General features: G+C 38.6%; 1 protein-coding gene across 1 annotated transcript in view; it reads left to right on the top strand.

Moving 5' to 3' along the window:
* Positions 1 to 26,527, top strand: part of ADAMTS3 (ADAM metallopeptidase with thrombospondin type 1 motif 3) — a 217,969-nt gene that overhangs the window by 62,085 nt on the left and 129,357 nt on the right. The window contains exon 3 of the mRNA XM_036334451.1: positions 24,925 to 25,081. Within this exon, the coding sequence (XP_036190344.1) occupies positions 24,925 to 25,081 (157 nt within the window). The remainder of the gene's footprint in view (positions 1 to 24,924; positions 25,082 to 26,527) is intronic.

Genomic DNA, 26,527 nt, shown 5'->3' with positions numbered 1-26,527 from the left:
CCTAGAACTGCTGCAGTTACATTGGAGAAACATCATGGGAGTCTAGGGATACAGGTAGAAAAACTAAAAGTCCTTGGATCCCTGAAGTCAAGTTGAACCACTCCTTCCACATAATTTCTTGTATATGAGATGACTGATCCTTTCCTGTTTCATTTCTTATACTTTTTTCTTCGGTCCTTGCTGTGCTGAGCATCCTGGTAGACACCCAATCTCTTGGGTGTCTTAAACTTATTATTTTAAGTTACCTGCAACTTCTGCCAATCAATGATACCCTTACCATGTTTTTTTTCCCAAATATCTTCTCCATGGAATTTTTATATTTAACCAAAATCTTTCTTTAGTGATTCATAAACATGGGCAAAGGCACATAACATGAGTGATATGAAAACCACATTTTCTCCTAAAATTTTATCCTGGAGTTAAGGTGGCAGCACTTGGCAGTATTTTTCAGCAGTTGGTTTAACTGTGGTAAACACTGGATGGTTTGGAACTATGATTTCTTAAAGGAAACACCATGGGCCATGCACATTACATTTATTTGGCTAGTCTTTTTTACAACAATGGCTTGCTGGTAAAAGTAACATTTTGCCATTTTTTTTTCTTGTTGGCTTTGTTTTCCTGTTCAACCTTTCAAAATAAATGCATGAAAAAATCCTTCGCTTTTGTAGAACTGTTTTCCCCCTAGTACTGAAATGATTGAGGACCGTGATTTAACTAAGACTTTGAAGCAGGTTGAGAAACTTTGCCACAGATTATTAAATCATCTGGTGGCTGCACTAGTTGGCTGAAATAAAGTGTATTTAGTGTGTGTGTGTGTGTGTGTGTGTGTGTGTGTGTGTGTGTGTGTGTGTGTCTGCATTAGATTTAGGAGAAGAGCTCACTCTCTCAGACTTGCCTCCCTCTTTATCCTCCAGATTTCTCTTATGAACATGGACAGGTATTTATTTCATGCTCTCTTTTAATACATAATGTAGGTGCCAGTGTCATTCACTGCTACAAAGTGTTATCCTTTTTTTTAATTGTTGACAGTATTATGGATGTCCTCCCCCTGCCCCCTTTGCAAATGTTATCTATTTTTGACAACTTTATTGAGATAAAATTCACATACCATACAATTCACCTATTTAAGATGAAATGGTTTCTAATATATTCACAGAAGGATGCAGCCAACACCACAGTCAATTTTAGAACATTTTCATCGCACTGAAAAGAAACCTTGTGTGCACTAGCAGGCACTCTCCATTTCCTCCTAGTCCTTTCCCTTTCCCTCAGTTCTAGGCAACCGCTAATGTGTTTTCTGTCTCCGAATTTGCCTATTTCAGGTGTTGTGTATAAATGGACTCATACAATCTGTGTTTTGTACCTGGCTTCTTTCACCTAGCATGTTTCTAAGATCCAGCCCTGTTGTGGCACATCTCAGGTCTCCATTACTTTTTATTGCAGAACGGTATTCCATTGTGTGGCTCTACCACATCTTATTTATCCATTCTTCAGCTCAAGGCATTGGCTTGTTTCCACCTCTTGGCTGTTATGCATTATCTAGTACTGTTATCTGAACTTATCCTTTATTCCCTTCACTTTGCATCCAAACTTGGAAAGTCAAAGAGACAAACTGCTGTTTCCCTCTGATTATATCCAGCATTTAAATATGACATTTCCATGGGTGAGACTTTGGTAACTGACCACTTAATTCCTTGAAACATGTTCATAGCTTCACACAAAACTAAAAGAATGAAGGAAAGAAAACTCAGCACACATCCAAATACAAATGTCCACACACATAAATCCCTGGATTTAAAAAGTTAGAGAAATTCGCATGTGAAAGCATTACTTTTAACACAGATGGTTATTGTAAACCTGGGCTTAGATTTAAATTGGAAAAAAATACCGCGAGGTGTTTAATGTTTATCCTCGAATGTCCAGGATAAGACCATGATGACAGCTACCAACTTATTTTTTATGATCTTGGAAAGACATGAGAGGAGTAAATTTTTATCATGCGTCACACACACAGATTTGCGTACCTCTTTCACCTCCCCATTTAGAATTTGGTGAGGGTAGCAGGGAATTCTTTCCTTATTTGTTTTTCTCGGAACAGGAGAAGGAACTGTCTGTGCATTTATGTGTTTGTATTTTCTCCTCAGAAGGGAAGTCAGCACTGGACCCATTTTCACTCTGACACACAGCAGCTCTGTAGTGGGTGTCCCTTGCCTGCTGCCTGGAGCCCAGAGCTGAGATGCTTTTTAAGTTTCCTGCAGGATGTGGTGATACATACAAGGACTATTCATTAGGTTGATTACTTACCTGTGTGTTTTAATTCCATAACTAACGGGCTCTGTCTCCCTCTGATACCCATTCCGCAGCCCATTAGGTTTGTGTAGGTAACCTCTAGGTCATACTCGAATGGCCACAGAGGACACCAGAATGGCCAGTGTCATTCTTTTCTATTGCCAGAATCTTGAGGAATAATTGAGCTAATAAGAGTAAACACATGACACGGGATTGGTTGAACAGGTAATGTGAACAAGGTTTCCTGGACCTCCTCACCCCCCCCTTTTCTTCTTCTTATAGAGTCTGGGATTTTAGGTTCCCCTAAATAGAAACATTACCTGTTACAATTTCATTACTTTATTTTAATACAGTTGTGCTTGATTGCCTAATAATGAACTAGCTGTGACCAAGGCTGAAGCTATCTATCTTTTATAGAAAAGTAAATCAACAATTTGTGAGGCTCTGCCAATTGCCAGGGAGTGTGCCGAATAAAATACAATGGCTACTTCCAGTCACATCATTGTCCAGGTACAGATAAAGACATGTTTAACACTGGAGGATAAGCTTCGTGATGGTTTTTATTAAACGTTGTACATCTATTCCTAAGCACAGTCCTTGACATGTAGTAGGCACAACAAATATTTGTCGAATGAATGAATACATAATCATAACATTGTATTAAAATGCTATAATGGAAGTGTGAGGAGCATGGAAAGAACTGGTGTTACCCTGTTGAGGGAGGAAGCTTTAGGTATATATATGTTTTTTAACTGGGTTGTGATAACCAGGCAGATAAGAACAAGGAGCTAAATTATGAAAATTATTTGTCATGTTACAAACATCATGGTGGATGAGTTATTTTAATACATATTAAGAGCAAGGTAGTATTGTATTATATCACTATATTATGTTATATACTATTATAACATATTAGTAGATAGTATAATATAGTAATCCTTTTGTTATTGTGTTACTAGAGGCCCGGTGCATGAAATTTGTGTGTGTGTGTGTGGGGTTGTCCCTCAGCCCAGCCTGCACCCTCTCCAATCTGGGACCCCTTAGGGGATGTTCGATTGCCAGTTTAGGCCCGATCCCACAGTCAGACATCCCTCTCACAATCTGGCACTGCTGGCTCCTAACTGCTCGCCTGCCTAATTGCCCCTAACCGCTTTTGCCTGCCAGCCTGATCGCCCCCAACTGCCCACCCCTGCTGGACTGATCGCCCCCAACTGCCCTCCCCTGCTGGCCTCATCGCCCTCAACTGCCCTCCCCTGCCAGCCTGATTGCCCCCAACTACCCTCCCTGCCATGATACACCTCCTCCACCAGGCCCCGCCTCTGCTGTGTGCACAGCCATCTTGTGATGGCCATCTTGTGACAGCCATCTTGTGACAACTTTAGGGCGTGATGCGTGAGGGCATGACAACCACCTAGGCCCGTGGTCGGCAAACCGTGGCTCGTGAGCCACATGCGGCTCTTTGGCCCCTTGAGCGTGGCTCTTCCACAAAATACTGATTTCTGTGCATGGGCCACAAAGTTTCAATTGCACTGTACATGTGGTTTGGGGAGCAACAGAAAATGGTTCTGCATAGGAAAAGGCTATGAATATTTCAGCTTGTAGCTACAGTATTGAGATCCCTTTGACAAAGATGCAACCTCTGATGAGAGAACCCTTATAAACAGGAGTAGGATGCTCCTTATCTGGAGAGTATTGTTGGCACGCAGAACGAATACTGGGCACTTCTGAATGATGGGGCTTGAATTTTAAATAAAAACTTCAGAGAATACTTAAAGTGGTTTATGTAAGCTGTGGGCATACACAAGACTTGGAAACCATGCCAATTTCTAAATCAACTCCTTTGTAATGCATAGAGGTCCTGTGCCTTAGCCCCACGGTCTGGCCCTGGTGGAGGAGGCTGCTCAGCCTCTTTCCAGAGAGGCAGGATAGAGTATTTTATGTCCCACTTCACTGACACAGGCTGAATCCCCATCTCTCCCAAATCCTACATAATAAGAGGCTAATATGCAAATAGACCAAACAGAATTATTCACGCTGAACAACCAGAACAGCCAAACCACCAGTTGCTATGACATGTGCTGACCACTAGGGGGCGTCTGCAGAACATGGCAGGCATCGGCTGCGGCAGGATGGTGGAGCAGGTGAGCGGGGACTCCAGACCAAGGCAGGGTGTGGGTCGCTGTCATTGGGGCAAGCCTCTGGTGGTTACTGAAAATTCTTTGCTCCTGTGTGCCATAGTCCCGCCCGGCGCTTGCTCCTGCTGCCAGTGCCCTCCCACCCCCCACTCGCACCTGCTGCCGGTGCTGGAGCCACCGCTTGCACCCACTGCCAGCACCAGCCCCACTTGTACCCACAGCCAGCGCTGGAGCTGCCGCTTGTACCTGCTGCTGGTGCCCGGCGCCAGTCCCAATCACTCGGCACTGTCAGTGGGTACAAGTGGTGGCTGCTGGCCCTAATTACCCCTCAGGGCTTCTCCACCTCTGCCTACTCCTGAGGGTCGATTGGGGCACCAGCCCTACTTGCACCTGCTGCTGGCGCCGGCCCCAATCATTCCGCACCATTAGTGGGTGCGAGCAGGGCTGGCGCCATCAGTGCATGGGAGCGGTGGCATCGTGAGCGGGGCTGCCGGCAGAGAGAGGACTGGGGGCTGTGGCAGGAGAGGCTGGGCAGGGGCACGGAGGATGGGCTGAGACCCAACCCTGTGCCCACCACAGCCTCGCAGCCCACCGTTCCTTTCAAGGTGCACAAATTTGTGCACTGGGCCGCTAGTAGTAATATAATTCAAATAATCATCCAAGAACCCTCAACCCCTATGCCACTCCATGCACAAAATTAATTTGAGGTGAACCATAGACCTATATGTAATCTTAGAGCCAAAAATCTTCTAATAGAAAGTTTTGGAGTAAATAAAGATTTCTTGAACAGGACACAAACTGTTGTAACTATAAAAACCATTGATAAACTGACTTCATCAAAATTAAAAATTAATTTTTCTCATCACACCATTAAAATAATGAACAGACAAACCACAGATTAGGAAAAAATATTCACAATATATATATCTGAAAAACAATGTGTGTATTGAATATTTTTAAAAATCCTACAAATTAGCAGTGAAAGGTGAACAATCTAATTTTTTAAAATGGACAAAAAAATTGAACAGACATCTTAAAAAATAAGTTATCCAGAGTGTCAATAAGTACTCAAAGGCTCATGGGATTATGAGCTTGTAAGGAAGTTGCATACAAAAGAATTGTACTCAGTAGTAAGAATAAACAACTACAGATCCATGCAACAATATGGGTGAATCTCAAAAACATTATGCTGAATGGAAGAAGCAAGATTCAAAAATCTGCATACACTCTGGTTCTATTTATATGAAGTCAGAGAATAGGAAAAAAAAATGTCTGATGGTAGAATTAGGGGTTGCCTAGGGATGGGAGGATAAATTGAGTAGAAAGGCGCATTAGAGAACTTTTTGATTCTGACAGCTGTGTCTTATATTTTGTTTTCAGTGTTGGTTGCACAAGTATTTGCAATTGTGAGTACTCATTTTATGGAACACCTAAGGTCTTTGTTTTTATTGTATGTCGTTTTTACTTCACTTTTGAAAATGACACACACAAAAGTAATTTTCTCATCAGAATTCTTCTAGTGATGAAAGAGTAGAAATCCAGATTGAATAGATATATTTTCTTCCCTTGGAACTTCATGAGGTATTTGCTTCCCTTGGGACTTCATGAGATTATTTGGGTTTTATTTATGGACAGGCAATATCGACACTGAACATTTAAAAATTTTCTGAAATGTTCTGCTTGTATAAAGCTCTCACCTGTACTGTGGCTTATCTTCACAGAGAGGAGGAGGAGTGTCTCTCTCCAAAGGCTCATGGGATGATGAGTTTGTAAGGAAGTTGCTGTAGCTGATGCACACTTTGTGATTGAGCACCTGTGGGCAGGTGCTGACAGGCACTCAAGGCCTACTCGTTGAGTGAATGAATTGGCAAAAGATGAGGTATTTGGGGGACTGAATGAATATTATAAAATATATTGAAAAGTCCAGGTTTCACGTAGGCAACAGATATCATGGAAGTTTTAAAGCAGGAAAGTGATTTTCCTGCCCTCAAGTTGACTAGTTTTGTGGAGAGTAAGCTAAAATTTGGAGAAACTGGTGGCGGGGGTATTATTGTTTGAATGTGGTATTTCTGTAATAGATTCTAATATTTTACCAGATTGTGATGCATAATTACAAAATGGGGTTCAGACCTTTGTCTCTTGAAAGGTACCATGAGGCTCATCGTTCACTTTGTATCTGATCAGTATTATATAATTACTAGTGGCTCAGTGCATGAAATTTGTGCATGGGGGGTATCCCTCAGCCCGGCCTGCACCCTCTCCAATCTGGGACATCCCCCTTGCAATCCAGGAACTCTGGCTCCTAACCACTCACATGCCTGCCTGCCTGATCGACCCTAACCACTCTGCCTGCCGGGCTTCTTGGCCCCAACTGCCCCCCCTTGCCAGCCTGATCACCCCCACTGCTGGCCTAATCGCCCCCAACTGCCCCCCTGCTGGCCTGCTCACCCCCAACTGTCACCCCTGCCAGCCTGCTTGCCCCTAACTGCCCCCACCCCCGGCCAGCCTGCTCGCCCCCAACTGCCCTCCCCTCCTGGCCTGATCGCCCGTAACCGCCACCGCCTCGGCCCCGCCACCATGGCTTTGTCCAGAAGGGCATCCAGAAGGTCTCCTGGTCTAATTAGCGTATTACCCTTTTATTAGTATAGATAGAGGCCTGGTGCATGGGTGGGGGCTGGCTGGTATACCCTGAAGGGGGTTCTGGATCAGGGTGGGGGTCCCCTTGGGTGATGGGTCCAGCCTGGGTGAGGGGCCTGGGGCAGTTTGTAGGCCGGCCATGTCCCCATCGGGGTGGGGGTCCCTGCCTGGGGATGTGGCCAGCCTGGGTGAGGGGCTGAGGGCCATTTTCAGGCTGGCCACGCCCCCAGCTTTGTCCAGAAGGACATCTGGAAGGTCTCTGGAAGGTCTCCCAGTCTAATTAGCATATTACTCTTTTATTAGTATAGATTAGTCTCCTAGGCATTACAAATGACCTTTTCACAAAGTTTTAAAGTTTAAAATATTAACTTGTGGTATTTCATTGTGAAATATTTTGCTTCATCCCTCCCCCCTATTTGAAATAGAAAAGATGTCAACTAATGTTCTGTGTATCTTCTGAAATTTTGCATTGACATTGTAAGACATTTAAAAAAAATCATAAATATCTTTCATAGTGAATTTGTAGACAATTGAAAAGTGAAGAGAAAAAACCTCAAAAATTGGAGAAGAAAGCCACATTTTTTCTTTTAGGAAATTATTGCTTTTGGAAATATATTTTAAAGTTTTTGCAAACACCTTTTCAGAAAATGATTTCTTTAAACAAAATTACTAGGCCAAGGTAAGGCTTATACCAGTAACATAGCAACTGTAGGTACACACGTAATTTTATGAGAAAGATGGCAAGCAAAATGTCTTGAGCTTGAAAGGAATGCCTTGCCAATTCAATAATGTAAAATATCTCACATGAAGGAAAACCACTGGTTACGATGGTGATTTCTTATAACATTTTAATTTAACAATATGATTTTGTCATTCATGTTAAAAAAAAAAAAGAACTTTAGGAATTGTTAAAAGATCATACCAGTCACTTAGTTGTTATGTACATAACATTTTTAAAAAAGGAAACATTTTTTAAAAAAGGAAAAAAAATGATGGAAACAGATGACTGTATTATTTGACTAAAGACTTACTCATACACAATTTAAAAGGAACCAAAGGTGATGGAGTGAAAACATGTGGTTTGGCACTTGAGTGTCATAAAGCAAAGTTAATATACTTTATTCAGTAAAGCTTTTTGAAAACTGAACTAATTCTCAGGATGTTAAATACTTTTTTATTATTGTTGCTCAAGGTAATTAATTCTGTAATAGTAAGAATCCTATTTCATTTTGTGAATACTTAGTGAAATGACATGCACTACTTTTCTTTTAAAAATAAGTACGTTGTAGGGGCCATTCATTAAGTTGCATTGGTTCAATCCCAAGGTCCCAAACCATAAAACATTAAATATCACCTATTTTGACTTTTCTTAATATGACATATTTAGCATGTACTTTGTGTATACTTAAGTATATGCTACTTCTTCTAAGTAAATTCCACTGATTATAAATTCCACTGATTATAAATTCCACTGATTATAAATTCCACTGATTTTAAATTCCACTGATTTTAAATTAGTATGTTATTATTAAGCCCTGTATAAAACTAACAATGCATGAATATGTAGCCTGCTGTTAGCTAGTTTGTGATTTTGAAGGTATAGGGAGTAGTGTCCTTTTTTATTTTTTAATTAAATTTATTGGGTTGTCATTGGTTCATATGATCATACAGGTTTCAGGTATAGGTTTCTATGTTACAAGAGCTGTATTTGCACTGTGTGCTCACCACCCAATGTCAAATCTTTTCCTGTCACCATATGTTCGGACCCTCTTCACCCTCATCCCCTTTCCTCGGGCAACCATCACACTGCTGTTTGTGTCCATGAGTTTCCGATTTATATCCCACATATTCTCATCTTAAACAAGATAATCTTTCTGATCTTGTTTTGTTTTGTTAATCCTCACACAAGGATTTTTCCATTGATTTATAGAGAGAGTGGAAGTGAGGGGGAGAGACAGCGAGAGAGAGAGAAACATCTATGTGAGAGAGACACATGGATTGGTTATCTCCCACATGTGCCTCAACCAGGGCTGGGGATCCAGCCTGCAACCAAGGTACATGCCCTTGCCTGGAATTGAACCCTGGACCCTTCAGTCTGCATGCTGATGCTGTAGCCACTGAGCCAAACCGGCTAGGGCTGATCTTGTCTTAACACTGCTGTTCTTAGAGTGTAGTACAGAGAGGGTACCCAGTCAGATTGGTTTGCTCTGGACTAAGGGGTTTCCCCAGGTCACGAGACTTGCAGTGCTCAAACTAAGTGTGTCCCAGGGAAGCCAGACAGTTAGGTCACTCTATGTCCTCAAGATCCTTTCAGGGGTTCTGTGAGTTCAAAATTATTTTCATAGTAATACTAAGACAGTTTTTGTTTCTTTCACTCTCATTCTCACTCAAGTATACAGTGGAGTTTCCAGAGGCTACCAGAGGTATATTACAACAGATTGAATTCAGAAGCAGGTAGGAGAATCCAGCTGTCTTCTATTAAGTCAGACATAAAAAGATTTGCAAAAATGTAAAGCAATGCCAATCTTCTCACTGAATTTTCTTTGTTTTGAAAAGATCATAGTTTTCATAAACTATATTAATTTTTCTAATTTATTTTTAAATAAGTTAATAAATGTAATTTAGATATTTATTTTAATTTATAATAAGTACCAAGAAAACTACAGAAACAATGGTTTCTTGGGGATCCTCAATACTCTTAAATAGTGTAAAAGGGTTCTAAGACCAAAAAGTTTGAGAAACACTGAGTTAGAATTTTCCTATATGAAAGAAGGAACTTTTACCTGTGAACAGTATCATACCCTGAGCCTTTTAGCAGGCTGTGTTTATGGGAATTTTCATATCTCTCCTAGCACCTCTGTGTGTAGCTGTGTGGCTTCCCCATGCCACATGCAAAGGAGGGTGCTGTCAGTTAACTCTGGCTTAACCTCATTCTAAATCACAATAGCTAAAACTTAAAAGGAGCAAACCCCCCCAAAAACATTCATGGTAACTCAAAAGGATGAAACAGTTCCATCAAACTAAACAACCATCCTATTTAATAGAAAGAATCTTATAAGTAGTAAGGGTACTTTTGTTTCCTCAAAACTGGCTGTATTTTGCCATTACTACTATTAGCATATTATCTATTGTTAATATTAATAAATATAAATATACCACAGGACTAAACCTAGCAGTGTGAGACTAGAAAGAATTCCTGTTTTCTTCACTTTATGGGTCTGAATTATTGTTAGTACTGACAGAGTCAAAGCTACATGGCTCTGGGAGAATTCATCCTAGTATTGCTTCTGTGGCGATGGCTCCTGGAGGACTGGTTCATAGGGACCAACATGGAGACCTGGCGGAGGGCTTTGGAGCAATTGAATATTGTTGACCACACAACCCTAGTGGAATGTGTTCTGTGTTAGTTTTTCAACCTAAACACTTTCTGGAGAGTGATAAATTATGGTAGACATTGGATTATGATTATGGCCACAAAATCTTTAATATGAACTAAGAGGGATAAAGATCCATGGGCAGCAAACTAGTGATCTGATAATCTTTGTGTTGCAATGAATTAGCAGAGCTTTTTTGAAAAAGTCAATTACTTTGAGAATATTTTAGAAAGTTGTTTGACAAATCTTTAATGTCAGATGGTTCTGGTGGTGCAATGGCATTTTACTATTTACTAAACATTAGACCTCAGTATCTTTTCATGGCAGTAAAAATGCATCAAGAATCTAATTTTAATGTGGCTATGCTGTGATTTATTTGTTTAATCTCTATTTGTTGTTTCCACTTAGCATGTATACATTTAAATTTCTAGAAATGGAAACGCAGAATCAAAAGATACATGCATTTTTAAGAATTTTGATGCACATTGTTAAATTACCCCCCTGAAAGGTGGTGACAATTTATATTTCCATAGGAATGTTTGAAAATATTGTTTCTCCATAATTTTGAAGACCTGGGATTATCCTTCTTTTAAATCTTTGCCAATAATAAGGACATTAATAGGAACAACCTAACCCTGCTTATCATCAGACCCTACCTCAGACTATTTGATTTAGTCAATCTACCTCAGAGCTCCAGAATTTCTATTGTAGAGCTGAGATCTTCTACTCTAAGAATAGAAAAAACATCATCCCAGGAGTTGAAAGATAGTGGTTCAAGTCCTAGTTTTGCCACTCACTGTATGGTCATGGCATGCTATTTAACATCCTTGAATCCTGGTTTTTAAATAGCATAAGATGGTTTTAGAGATTGGATGAGCAAATGAATGTGTAATGGACTACTGTATTATCACATTGTTTTTGTGATCCTTGAGCCTGGGATTGAGCCAAGTATAAACAGACATTGTTATCACTGTTAATAGTACCATAGAGTTGGACCAGGAAGACTCAAGGGCATAATGAACTTCTCTTGGGGGTCAGAGGCCCCATTTTGTTTGCAGCATGTGGTTCTCAGGATGCAGACCAGGATCTCTCTCTCTCTCTCTTCTGTTCTCAAGGGTCCATTTAAAGATCAGCATGTGCTCAGGTTAGAAGTCAGTGGTTTGCCTCTTGTATTTGATAGTTAGTATATATGACTGGTTATCGGCCAGCTACTCTTAATGAGATCAATCTCACTAGTCTAGTTCAGCAATTTTCAGCCGGTGTGCTATAAGAATTTTTAAAACATGTAGTACGTGATTATTAAGTCAGGAGCACTGACCTCATTTCCCTTAGATTGTCAAGTAAAAAAATGACAACTGCCAACACAACAATAACTATCTGGTGTGAATAAATCAAAATTATACCTATTTTTTTTCCAGATTGAGAGCAAATATATCTTTAGGTGTGCCACAGAATTTTGGTATTTATGTGTGGCATGAGATGAAAAATGTTGAAAATCACTGGTTTAGTGAATTGATGTGCTAGATAGTAATAGGAAGCAAGCGAGGTCAGCCCATCTATAAAAGACATGCTTTGTTGTTGAAAACAATTTTTTTTCCTAATTCCAGCTCACGTACTTGCGATATACATCTACATTTATAAAGAAAAAAAGAATGAACTGGCGTACTTAACAGAAAGCACACCTTGTTGCTCCTTAGAGAATTTTTAAGAAACAACTATGCATGCTTGGAAAACCATTTAAATTATTCGGCTAAGATTATGACGTCAAGAGACATACGTTAGCAACAGCGCATAACTTCAACAAATTTTGTTCTAAAAATACCATGTTTGTGTGACATTACATTTCATACAGCAAAGGTATGGAAAGAAAGATTCAGGAAGATCCAAGTGCGGGAAACACACTGGACTCTGTGCCTAACAGGTGTAGCTGTTAAAAATAGCACATGCTTTCGCCTCATGCTTACTGTGCACGCCAACCCGTCAAGGCTGGCTTGCAGCAGGTCAGTTTTTTTGACAAATACGCCTTCTCCTTTCCTTAGAATGATACCTGTTAGCTAATGTTGCATCTCAGAACATTGGAAGAAACTCAAGATAAGTGTTGTGGAGCAAGGGTGAATTTAGAGGGAAACAGAGGGAACTAGCAAAAGCCCTTATCCAGGGAGCTTGATAATGGGCATTTGCCGCTACTGAGCTTCTAGCTGGAGAGATGCTTTATTTTAATGTGACTTGCAGGCAGGGTGTGGCTTTTGATCAGGAGCTGACATTAATGATCAGGGTCAGCTGTGGTTAAAGCTTGTTTTTTCCATCATAAGAGGATCATCAGGGGAAAAAGTCAGCATATTTCAATACTGTAAACTGTTTTGGGCTGGTTCAGCCATTTGGCAGCCCTATAAACGGAGTAGGGTTTCATTGAAAGAATGAGAACTGAGAAATATATGTTCTTCGCCTTCCAGCTGAGGTGGATGCTGTTCCAATGCAGAACTAGCTTCTAAGTGCTAATTTTAAGAATTGGATCTTGTTACTTTTTTTCCTGAAAATATTATAAACATCATAAATACATATTCTAAATTATGATAAAAGTTTGGCATTATAGATATATTTTTTGGTGTGAGCTAAATGTAATGATTATGTAGAAAAAATAAAAGGGAAAAAGGCCACTTATCAACTCCATATTGGTTATTGGTAATTGGTACCATCAGTATAAAGTGAGGATGGGTTCAAGGTGATTTTTAAGATCACTCTCAGTTCTAATGTTCTGTATATTATTAGTTCTTTTTAATTCCTAAGTATTATACTTTTTATTCAGAAGTCTAATGAGATAGAGTGATATTTCTGTCAGGATCCTGGTAGGGAGCAGTGACATTCTTTGAAAAGTTTAACTAAGAAGAGTTTCATGAAGGGACTCTTTAAAGAGGCATGGCCAGGGTAAGGGAACCAAGATGGGATGGTGAGGCACTTGGAGCCTTTTAAGAGCAACATGTTATTGTCTCTGGACCTCAAGGTCTTAAATGGAAACAATGCTCGGGCCACTGAAGAGGGTACCTGAGGGAGGTAGACACCACCACTGTCAGATCTGTGGTGTGGTGGGGAGAGAAAATACCTATCCTCTCTCTTCTCCAATCCTCTGACATGGAGGATGCTGTGGGAAGATTTTATGGATCAGGCTAAGAAGTGGAATATATCACTTAGGCTCACCTCCTGTTGGCTATTGCCTGGACATACCTAATTATAGAGGATGATGGGAAATGTAGTTCTTCTGTGTGCCTAAAAAGAAGAGGACAGTATCAGCATTGGTGATTACCAGCAGAAGAATCAAGAATGACTCCCAATTTTCTGCCCAGAGCACCTGGTGGATTCTTTGGCTTTCTTGTCTTCTGTTGGTAACTTTATCCATAATAACTGCTAGCTTTTCCTCTCATTTCTGCTTTCTCTTCACAGGCTCCTTCTTGGTTATAATCAGCATATACAGTTCTTACAGGACTCTCCAATTTCACCTTCCCCAAATTCCTCTTTTAAAAAAAAAATATATTTCTTTATTGATTTCAGAGAGGAAGGGAGAGGGAGAGAGAGAGAGAAACATCAATGATGAGGGAGAACCACTGATCGGCTGCCTCCTGCACACCCCCCACTGGGGATCAAGCCTGCAAACCAGGCATGTGCCCTTGGCCGGAATCGAACCTGGGACCCTTTAGTCCGCAGGCTGACGCTCTATCCACTGAGCCAAGCCGGCTAGGGCCCCAAATTCCTCTTTTCATTTACCCTGCTTTATTTTATTTTCTTCATAGTACTTATCATTATATGAAAGCATATTTAATTGTTTACTGTCCTCATTGGTATTTTAATCTTTAAAAGGGCAGTGACTTTTCCATATTCCTTACTATATATTTGTTCGTATAACAGTGAATGACCCACAGTAGGTTCTCAAAATTTGTGTTTAGAGGAAGTATCACAGGATTCCATGAACCATCTTAACCATTGTACCATTATTCTTTCTTCCTATTCTTATATATGCCCACATTGGGTGTTCTCTCTATTGCGTCACTTCTGTTTCTCTCCTTACAGCTTTTCCTTTGCTTTTTCTAGTTTGATTCTTTTTTTTTTTAAATATATTTTATTGATTTTTTACAGAGAGGAAGGGAGAGAGATAGAGAGTTAGAAACATCGATGAGAGAGAAACATCGATCAGCTGCCTCCTGCACATCTCCTACTGGGGATATGCCCGCAACCCAGGTACATGCCCTTGACCGGAATCGAACCTGGGACCTTTCAGTCCACAGGCCAGGTACATGCCCTTGACCGGAATCGAACCTGGGACCTTTCAGTCCGCAGGCCGACGCTCTATCCACTGAGCCAAACCGGTTTCGGCTCTAGTTTGATTCTTATTTTGCCTTACAGATTTTCTAGTTAGTCTAATGAAAGAGGTTTCACTGGTGGGACCAGAAGCCATCCTAACTTCTTAACAGTCCATATTCCATTTTTAACTTCCTTTATATATTGTCAGCTTTCCATCTAATGGCTGCTATTTATTTGTTGCTGCTGCCTTCTAAGTTCCTTTACTATTGTCCCCATTCAATTTCTGTTACAATCTCTTGCCTCATCTCAGGACTCAACTTCTGTTCAGGCCAGTCTGTTCTCTTGAGATCTTGTAACAGTTTTGGAAGTTTTCTCTCTCTCACCAGTCCTCTCTTTTAGCTACATAACTTTATCTAGACCAGTGGTTCTCAACTTTCCTAAAGTCGTGACCCTTTAATACAGTTCCATATGCTGTGGTGACTCCCAACCATAAAATTATTTTCGTTGCTACTTCATAACTGTAATTTTGCTACTGTTATGAATCATAATGTAAATATCTGATATGGAGGATGTTTTTAGGTGACCCCTGTGAAAGGGTCGTTCAACCCCCAAAGGGGTCACGACCCACAGGTTGAGAACCGCTGATCTAGACAGTCAGAAATAATAGGTAAAGATCAAGTATTTACTAGGTGTTCTTTTTCTTCCTTAACTCTGACTCCATTCTTTCAGTTTTCCATTATTGTATAGCAAACCACCTGAACTTAGGGTGTAAAACAACAGCTACTGTATTATATTCATGGATTTTGTGTAGCTGGAATTCAGAGAGGGCAAGCGTTTTTGCTCCAGAATGTCTGGATTCTGATCTGGGAATGCTCAAAATACTGGGATTGATTTGAGTGGCTGAGTGTTGGGAGCTGGCTTCTTTATTGACATGTCTGGTGGCTGGGCCGAGTGATTCGAAGGCTTGGACTATTACCAGAGTTGCCTACACATGGCCTCTTCATGTGGCTTGGGCTGTGACAGCTGGATCTGGGAGGAACATCTGGAGACAGAATGTTCCATGAGACTGAGGCAGAAGCTTCGAGGCTTCTTTCTAACTAGTCTCAGAAATCATGCAGTGACACCTCCATAGCATTCTTTTGATTACAAACAAGTCACAAAAGCTGGCCTGGGTTCAAGGGGAGGAAAATTCAATTCCCCCTCTGGATGGGGGAATAGCAAGGCCATACTGAGAAAAGCAACATGGGATGGAAGAGTGTGTTGTGGGCCATTATTGGAAAATACAGTCTGCTACATTGATCTATATATTGTTGATGGAGTTTTCTCTGTTGACCTCACTGAGGCCTTGTCACTCAAAGTGTCATCCAGGGACAAGAAGCATCAATATCACTTCAAGATTTATTAGAAATATAGAATCTCAGACCACTGAGTCAGAATCTGCATTGGCAAGATCTCCAGATATTCATTTACACTTTAAAGTTTGAGAAATTCTGCCTTAGGGGACATGGACCATGATGTGGGCTTGCTAACATCCACCCAATAACAAATGCCGAGGGAATAGTTGAACTGATCTGGATTAAATTCCTATTTACAAGCAGAATTTCTGTACTTTAAATTATGTGTCACATACTATTTTGACTCTATTATGTTAACTGCAAGCTTGCTTCTCTTTTTAGAAATAGTATATTTATCTCCAATATGTATCTTTATATTGTATTATAATGCACGATCCTAGCTTTAATAATTAGTCCTTAAGCTCCTTCACTAAAGGAGGTTTGGAATAATGATGTACTTTGGTATGTATTATAATGCTATTTTGAATAATTTCTAAGACCAAAAAGTTAGTTTCGTTTGGATTTTACATTCCCCTTAAACTATTTTTTAATTGTTGGAATTTATAAAGCTTTTTCTCTTCTGTGACAGTTGTTAGTAGGTAAACTATTTTCTTTTGAATAAAAGAATATGATTTTTAATTTGTTCCTCATGACTTAATTTAAGATACCCTGATTCATTCTGTAAACATTTAAAAACCTGAGGAATGTATACATAGAGTTCAATTCATAGGTTCCATTTACTCATGTATTCTTTAAATAGTCATCTTTTTAAAAGTCCTATTAGGGGCCCAAATAATGGAGGTCTGGCTTAATGGAGGCAGGGATTGGTAATGGAGATTAGGGAAAATTAGTGGAACTAAACTGGATGCATAGAAAATCCTCCAGTCTTTAGGAAATCCTCCTAGAATTTTATTTTTTGCAATATAGATTTTGATAAGAATCAGGCAGCAAAGTTTTGGAGATTAGGCTCTCTAATTAAGGAACTGAATTTGTTTTGGAGTAAGGGAATAAATATCCAAAAAGTCATTTTGATTGGCACATTACTTTTTAGGCAGTTTTTCTCAAATTATAATTTCCAGACTACTACTATTTGCAGCATCTGAAATGCTTGTTAAAATTGCAGATTTCTGATCCCCATCCCAGTCTTTTTGAATCAGGCTCTCTGGAGTTGAAACACGGAAAAGTCTCTGAGGTTGGGACCTAATTTCTTTGGCACACTGAAGTTTGCAACCTACTTTATGTTAGTCTTATGATCATATCTCAAGTTATTTATCATGGAAATAAGTGGGTCTTGGGATACTGGCAGGGAATAACAACTTGTCAAATTCATATTTTTCCTGGGAGCTCTAACATTGAAAGATAATTTAATTGGAAGTCACTTTAGAGATTATCTAGTAAAACTTTTGTAATTTTACAGTTTATGAAACCGAGCCCCCAAAAGCTTAAATGACTTTTCAAAAGTCATATTAATTAGTAGCAAAGCTATGACCGGAACCCAAATCTTGTGTGAACCAAGCTAGGTTCCTCCTCTTTTGCTAAGATGAGGTAGGTTCATCTTATCTGTAAGTGTGGCAGTTAGGTATGTTAATGAAAAGATCATAAATCCCAAGGATTTAATCATAAGGCATCTATTAGTCTGCTTGAATTGGCCACATTAATAAATTGAATGTTTGCAGAGCATTTTATCTTATTACGGCTTTAGTCATCTGATTTGAGTTTTTCTCAGAGATTTTTTTCTATGTCCTCATAAACCTTCTCATGGTTCAGGAAAAATTACTAGATAAAATGCCTTATCATGAAAAGCCATATATTGATCAGTTATATAATGCACAGAATTTACAAAATAAAAGTGAACTAGTTTTGCAGGAAAAGCAAAACTGAGCCTTTTACAAAAATATGAGAGAATTTATTTTATTTATTTGTGTTTTTTCCTGGATTCTCACAGAGTAAACAGTGTATGATTATAATATTGAGAGAGATCCTCAACAACAAGCATATTGTTATTTCAGTAATGAGCTTTCTTGGGTCTCTTTTTGTGTAATCTCTTTCATCATAGGCCGATAGGTTAACACTTTATACAGTTGAATTAAAAAAAAGTCCTATTAGGAGCCCAAATAATGGAGGTCTGGCTTAATGGAGGCAGGGATTGGTAATGGAGATTAGGGAAAATTAGTGGAACTAAACTGGATGCATAGAAAATTCTCCAGTCTTTAGGAAATCTTCCTAGAATTTTATTTTTTGCAGTATAGATTTTGATAAGAATCAGGCAGCAAAGTTTTGGAGATTAGGCTCTCTAATTAAGGAACTGAATTGGTGATGTCCAGTGTAACTAATTCATTTGCTTTAACAATTAATTGAATTGTGAGTCAAGATGGCATAATCCCCCCTTTTTCTTTCCTTCCCTCCCTCCCTCTCTTCTTTTTTTTTCCTTTCTTCCTTCTTTCTGGAGGGACCATTCATTCCCTTCATAGACTAGATTCTACACACATACCTTTAGTATTATCAATTTCCAGGGAATTGTTACATGCTGTTGAGACTCAGAAGTCATCCAGAGGATCATTGTTGAATGAAATGACAGCCAAACCCAATAAAAATCTGGAGTTTATCAGATTCGCATTTTGGTTTAGCTGACATCCTTCTCAGCATCTCTTAATTTCCAAGCACTAGCACAATTCACATAAAAATTATGATAACATATTGACAGTGAAAAGTACTATAGAAATATTGACAACATACTGACTGTCCAAAAAGAGTAAAAAATGTTCCTGCCTTTGAAATAATTGAAGGCTTTATTGAAATCTATGGCAAGGCTTGGGGTATATTTTAGCTACTTAAAAATGTTTTTATTATTTTTAGAGAGAGAAAAAGGGAGAGGGAGAGAGATAGAAACACCAATGAGAGAGAAATATCCATTGACTGCCTGCACACCCCCTACCAGGGATAGAGCCTGCAACCCAGGCATGTACCCTAACAGGGAATCAAACCTGTGACGTTTTGGGTGCATGGGACGATGCTCAACCAACTGACCCACACTGGCTGGCTTATCTACTTTTTAATCTTCATGAATTTTATCCAAATGCCTTCCACATAATTACGCTTCTTTAATATAACTAGTGTATTTTGTTAACAAATACAGATTGGAAAACACCTCTATTTTCCAGCCTTCTGAACTATTTTTGCATTCCCTAACCACTGTGTTGTAGGGATATCATTGAAATACGTCTGAAATTCAGGAAAGATTTGGAAATCATCTTCATGTAATAATATCTGTCTATTCTAAATGTAAAGTGGAACCAGGCAGTGTGTTCAGTTGGCACCTTGATACAATAAAAGTTGGAGAAAGCAACACAGTGAAATGGTGATTCTCAAAACTTGTTTTCATGGAACTTTAGTGAGGTAAGATATAGTTGTTGTACCACTAAATTATAATGATAATCTTTTCGATATTACATATACATTTATTCTCACATGCATTAATATAAAATTTTCTCAGTGTCTCTCCCAGACATTTAAACATAAACTAAGTTTAATTAAAATAGTTGAAAACTTAAACTAGACATTTAAAACTTATTACTGCTTTTCTATGTTATGTTAAAATTGCAACCAATTTAGCATAACATAATGAATATGTAGTTAACCTCAGTTTGTTATTTATTACATTATTTGGCACCTTTTTCCTGGCATTCAAAAGAATAAGCTACCTCGCTCTGCTCTCATGCCTTAATGGTTTGAGAATCACTGCAGTAAAATAATTTTGGGTGTCACAATTATAAATGGAATGTCTCCAAAGCATACATTTTTTTTTAGAATATCTGGCACAGAATTTTCAAGAAAATCTTAGTAATTCTTGTTGGAACTCCTTTTAAAATGACTTTCTACAGATTTTCATTTTAAACCAAGTCAAACACAGTTTAGTCTTTTCTTAGTGACTGATGTTTATTATTACCATCCTATAAAGACTAGAATTTTATATTTGTTGCAGGGCTTTAACGTTTATAAGGGCACTCATAGACATGATCTCATCTGAAACTCCCTGTGCCCCACACTCCTTACTTTCCTCTTCCATTTATACCCTGACGAAGATTAGGAAACCCTCTAACCTGATTTACAGCATTGGGTATCAGATATGGCTTGAAGACTCCTCTTAGTGAGTAGGGAGTGTGGCCTTTGTGATTGCTGTTTCCATGCTCAGAGGCTATTGGCTTCATTCTGGATTCTTGGCCGTGTTTGGGTTGAGTGATGGAGCTGGAAGAGTTGACCAGACGAGAGGGGAATTATGCAGCTGGATTTCTGGCATAGATCATTGTTTTCTAAAATCCCCTCTGAAATGCTGTCTGAGGGCCTGTGTGAAGACTTAACTAAAAGATAAGTTTAATATATGCCTAATGCTCTATTAAAGATAAATATTCTAAAAATTTGTCTTAAATTTTGGAGAACAATTTGAGAAATACAGTAAATATTTTCCATTTGGTTCCTGGAATGAGAGAATGGTCAATGTGCAAGGCTTTGTATCATAAAGGGAAATTAATGAAATGATTTCTTATATATATATATATATATATATATATATATATATATTTATACACACACACACACACACACACACACACACACATATTAATTTCAGAGAGGAAAGGAGAGGGTGATAGAAGTAGAAACATCACTGATGAGAATCGTTGATCGGCTGCCTCCTGCACACCCCTTACTGGGGATCGAGCCTGCAACCTGGGCATAAGAGTGAAGGGGAAGCTAATTCATGTAGAGGGGGGTAGTACTTTGGGACTAGGGCCCATGTGGTTGGTGCAGAAAGAGCAAGGTATAAAACATTGGAAGCCCAAAAGATAGAGAAGGCCAAGCCATGTGGGGCTTTGTAGGCCACGGTCAGGAGTTCAGATTTTAAGACTTTCCTATATAGTAGGTAGAGGTAATATAAGCTCTCCATACCCTTGTTTCCCAGAACTGCCCTGCAGTTCTCTGCGTGAATAGGATACTCACTGTCCTCAAGCATGTCTTGGGCTTTTGCACTTCATATCCTTTGCTCAAGTCTGAGCTGTCTCACTTCTAATGCCTTATGTCACACCACCAGCATGACAATCCTCCCACCTTTTCAAGATCACCACGTCCCTAAAAATTCTTTATCCCCTCACTATACCATTCATTCATGTAATTTTTCATAAAAAAAGTATTGAAAATATACTTTGTGCCAGCCATTGTGATGGTGGTTAAGGAGACAAAGGTGAATTAAGATAAACAAGTCTGCCTCCAGAACTGACAGTGCCTTGGGAGACAGAACAATAAATTTGGCATTCAGGTAAAACAACCTGGAATTTGCATTGAGAAGAAAGAACACACTGTTCCTGAGTCAGAATGATTGGCTAAGATGGGCCCTAATTTATTTGGGGTCACCTAGTCTATGTGGGAAGAGAGTCAGAAAATCACTTTTAGGGAAGTAAGCTGGGACCTGGAGAGGAAAAACAAATAGCTAAGGGAAATGTGGCATGGTGAGAGAAGGGAGTTGTAGACAGAATCAACAGACTTTCAAAGGCCTGAAGCTATAAAGAGCTTGAGAACATCTAAGGAAAACCTAGACTGAACAAAGGCCCCTCATTCTGGGACAATAGTGAGGTGAGGAAGGAGTGTGGCTTTTGTGATAGCTCCTTCCATGCTTAGTGGCTATTTGGCTTAATTCTGGAGTCTTAGCAGTTGAGTGCTTGAGGCTGTTAGGCAGGGCTAGTTGATGCAGGCCTTGAAAGCTGTGGTAGGGAGTGTGGTTTTAAGTGCAATGTGCAATGAGAAGCAATTGAAATGTTTTAGACAAAAAGAGTAACATGATTTTATTTGAGGTTGAGACTGCCATTTGTTCATCAAAATCCAGTTGTCTTTTCTCCCTGGGCACACAGCCAGATCCCATTTCCTGCCTCTCTTGGCTATTGGCTGTGCATTCAACCCATGGAAGTAAGTGGTAGTGGTGAATACTGGACTAAGGCTAGCTCATAACACCCTCCCATGTGGGCTTCCTCCTGCTGTTTCCCCTTCTGACTGGGCAGACTTGGGAGCTATATAGAAATGGCAGAGCACCATCAGCCTGGACACCTGCATGTCTGTGTGGAACCAAACCCCCTGTCAGCTTGCATAGAACTGTCCTGAACTTTCATGTGAGCAAGAAAGAAGTACCTGATTTTTTAGCTGTTCGTACATGCTCAGCCCATGTGTTACCACATTCAAGTTTATTTAAAATTAATATGATGTTTTGAAAGAACAGTTTTGGCTGCTGAGCTTTGTGAAAATGTGAGACAGTGGGAACAATAGCAACAGCCCAAGTGAAGACCCATTGTGATGGAGACTAGGGAGATTTCAGTTAAAACAGATTTTATATAATCTTGGATGTAAAATCAACAGCTCCTACTGATAGTTTGCTGTGCAGTAAGACTGAGCGTAAAAAACACTCGCTTAATTTGACTCTCAACTGCCATATCACTCACTTTCTGGACTTTCCATAGCATATCTCATTGAATACCTTTAGGCATATATTTTATTTGACTAGAATGCACTCAGTTGGAGGGCAAATAAACCATGTCTTTGAGAATTTTTTTATTTATCATGGTGTGTAGTTCAGTACTTTTTAAAAAAATTAATGAATGTAATTATGAATACAAGGATAGGCTCTCAGATTTTTTGTATAGAATTATTGGAGGTCACATGACTCAGCTCTTGCCATGCCAACGATATTACCTCAATCTGGTTTAAATTTTAATTGCCTTCTAAGGGAGAGGTTTAGCTGTTAATTTCGTTCTACCTATGGTCTAGAGGGGAAAGTAACACTATGGTGCTTGGGATTTGAATATTTGCAATAGAAGGTATGGAGAAATGTCAGAGGCATGTGGATTAATCCTCACTCCCCTCCCCATCACTTTCAAGTGTCCCCAATAGCCATTGCTCTTTGCTCCGAGTTGCTGAATGCTTCAGTGACCACTGTTTCCATCCAGAGTTAGGCATTCATCTGGGAGAATCATTATGATCTATGGGAGTCTCAAGATAGGAGGTAGTTTCTGTCATCCAAATGAGCAATGATGAGGTCTGTAACTAAGAAAGTGGCAGTGGAAATAGAAGATCCATGCATCCACACCTCTGGGCCTATTTTGTTTGTTAGTTTATTTTGTTCATTAGATTCCACATATAAGTGAGATCATGTGCTATTTGTCTTTCTCTAAGCTGGCTTATTTCGCTTAGCATAATAGTCTTCAGGTCAATGTTCTTTTTAGTTACAGCCAGAGTTTCTTTAAGATCGTAAAGGCTAAGTGTGGTGAAAGGACTCTGGTGATGTTTTCTTGTAAGATATTGCCCCATAGATTCAAGGGCTGTTTATATGTGCACAGCATCCAGGTGGGTGTAGAATTGGCATCTGGAGACATGATAGTTGGTAAGACCTCCCTGTGAGGCTTAGCATGTATGTAGTTGGTGGTAGAAGTCCAAATGGAAAGGAGCGAGGTACAGATTTGCATGCGGGAGAAAAGCTACAGTCGGAGCTGTATTTACTGAGAACAAATGCTATTTGGTAAGGTGTGCCTACCTTTCATTTCTGTGTTGCTTGATACCAGAATTGTAGAGACATTAGACCAACATGAATTAGAAAGGATGAGAAATTCCTCTCCCCGATCATGTTCCATAAAGGCCAGTGACCTGTGAAAATATAGAATAAGTTAAGGGCCTGAGAAGAAAAATATGACTAACTTTTCGATCTGATATATTTTTTTGAAATAATTACAATTTCCACACTAACGTTATTTTTTCAACAGTGTTTTCAAATAAATATACTGAAATTTAAATTAATATACATATTGATATATGACCTTTAAAGTAGATAAATGTAACTATTTGTAATGTAGACTTGATACTTAACAAATTTCAAACAATACCATCATTTCTCTTCTATAATACTGAATATAGTCCTGCGGTTTTCTAAATAAACATTCATTTTCTAAAGAAGATGAAACAGAAAGAGACACTAAAAAAAGAGGTGGAAAGAATTAAATGTAATAATAATCTTTTCAGTGTGAAGGATGAAACTTGAGAAGGAAAACAATATATCTATAAAATCATGATGTTAGATTAAGATAGAACAAATATGAGTTAGTTTTTCAATTTAATAAAAGTAGAAACTTGGAGTTTTCAATGAAGCGTAAAAAGGCTAAAGGCAGAAATAAGTTTATGTACTGAGTGCACTATGGGACTTACTCATCTCATAGCATAGTAGTATGGAAGTGAGATGTAAAGGAGTTTAAAAAAAGGGTAACATGCATGTAGCATGTTTCATCTTCTTTAGAAAATGAATGTTTATTTAGAAAACCGCAGGACTATATTGCATGTTACCCTTTTTTAAACTCCTTTACATCTCACTTCCATACTACTATGCTATGAGATGAGTAAGTCCCATAGATGCCAATTCTACACCCACCTGGATGCTGTCCACACTGAGTTGTTACAGGAAACTAGAAATGTTTCAGGAGTTTACTTGCTCCATAACATTTATTTTAGAGATAAAATACCAAGCAGAATATATAAATGCACTTCTTTTGCCGTTTGACGAAATGTATACATTGTATAATTTTCTTATTCTTACCGCATTTAAAGCTCTTATTCTATCTTAAATGAATTTTTTAGTCCTGTCATACATGAATTTATACCTCATATGAATTACTGATATCCCATAATACCTTTAACAATTTTAAATTTATAGCCAAAAGTGGAAATAAAAAGCATTAGTTTTCACAAACTAAATTCTTATAATTCAGAAAAGGTACTCATGAGGGAAAGGGGGTAGATATTTCTTTAAGAAATTAATACATTTTATGCTTTCTCTAGGCTGGAATGATAAAAAGTCATGATGATGAGTATTTCATTGAACCCTTGGAAAGAGGTAAGCAGATGGAGGAAGAAAAGGGAAGGATTCATGTTGTCTACAAGAGATCAGCAGTAGAACGGGCTCCCATAGACATGTCCAAAGACTTCTACTACAGAGGTAGGTGTCTCTGACAAGGCTTAATATTATCTGTAATGTTAAGAAATGATGAAAACGATTCTCTTATTCTCTTATCAATTAAGAGAATGTGATTGTCATGTGCTCTTGTATAATGTGGAGGCAGCAAAAGAGGTTTATACAGGGGTTTATTCAGGCAAAAGTAGGTTTATGGTTGTTTGTATGAAAATAATACAATAAATAATACAAGAATAAACCCTTGTGTTTTGCCTACTCACAACTCTAAACCTCCTTTTGCCTACCCCTGTATTTATAAAAAACGAAATATGGCTTTCATTTTTTGAAATGAATATAGTGCCCTGGCCAGTGTGGCTCATTTGGTTGGGCATTGTCCCGTGCACCTAAAGGTTGCTGGTTCGATTCCTGGTCAGGGCACATGCCCAGGTTGTGGGCTCCATCCCTGGTCGGGGGCATGTAGGAAGCAACTGATCGATGTTTTCCTCTGACATTGATGTTTTTTCTCTCTCTCTCTCTCATCTTCTCCCTTCCTCTCTCTAAAAATCAATAAAAATCTTTAAAAATTGTTTAAAAATAAAAATGCATTTAGGAATATATGTTATAGGCATTGTTTTATTTCAGTGCAATTTTTGTATCCCCAATATGTTTGTTATTTATTATTTCTTTTAAAAGTTTCACATTAAAACTGCAATTTTTGTAGCTTATATTAAAATTTGAAAATATTTGTGTTTTCTAGAAGTATCTAAATTATGCTTTATTAATATCACTTGAAACATTTATAATAGTTATACTGACATATCAAAGAGTTGTATTGTGTTTTAAGAGTAGTGTGATTGCTATATTTGAAAATAAGTATGCTATTTGACTTGAAGGTCTGTTTTCTAAAACTTGTTACATGTGGAGGAGACACTGAGTTGAATGCTTTTGTTGAATTTTATTTCAAAATAGCCTGGAGCATTAAAATCAACATTAAGGCACAAGAAGATTTTCTATTTTTGTTTGTTTTAATGAAATCTGAAAGTAACTTGGCATTAGAGAGATATTCTTGGGTATAAAATTGGGTATAAAAGTTTCCTGTATGGGGAAGAAAGGAAAATTGGGAATCTATGTTTTAAACCAAATCTCAAAAAGCCTATATTTACTTTTGCCAGGCCAACTTTCTGAATTAAAGGTAATGGAAATTTCCCTAGGAGATTTCAAGGATATAAATAATCTTAATTGAGCAATTATCTATATTCTATATTGAGTTGTTTGTTACCTAGCTATTATGTTGATTTTCAGATGTCCCTGGCTTCCTTTAATATGCTAGTCTCATTGACTCATAAAATTTAAAATAAGTGTAAAATGAATATGACCTGAAATTTTTTCAAAAAATTTCTGATTTGAAACAAAAGATTTGCATTAATAGATGTAGTACTGTGCAATGTGAGCCTGTCCTAGAGGGCCACTGCCATATAACAGAAAGAGAAG

Source organism: Myotis myotis, unplaced genomic scaffold (genome assembly GCF_014108235.1).
Source record: "Myotis myotis isolate mMyoMyo1 unplaced genomic scaffold, mMyoMyo1.p scaffold_m19_p_1, whole genome shotgun sequence".
Lineage (NCBI taxonomy): Eukaryota > Metazoa > Chordata > Mammalia > Chiroptera > Vespertilionidae > Myotis > Myotis myotis.
The sequence above is the reverse complement of the archived record's forward strand: the minus strand, read 5'-3'. Positions and strand labels throughout refer to the sequence as shown.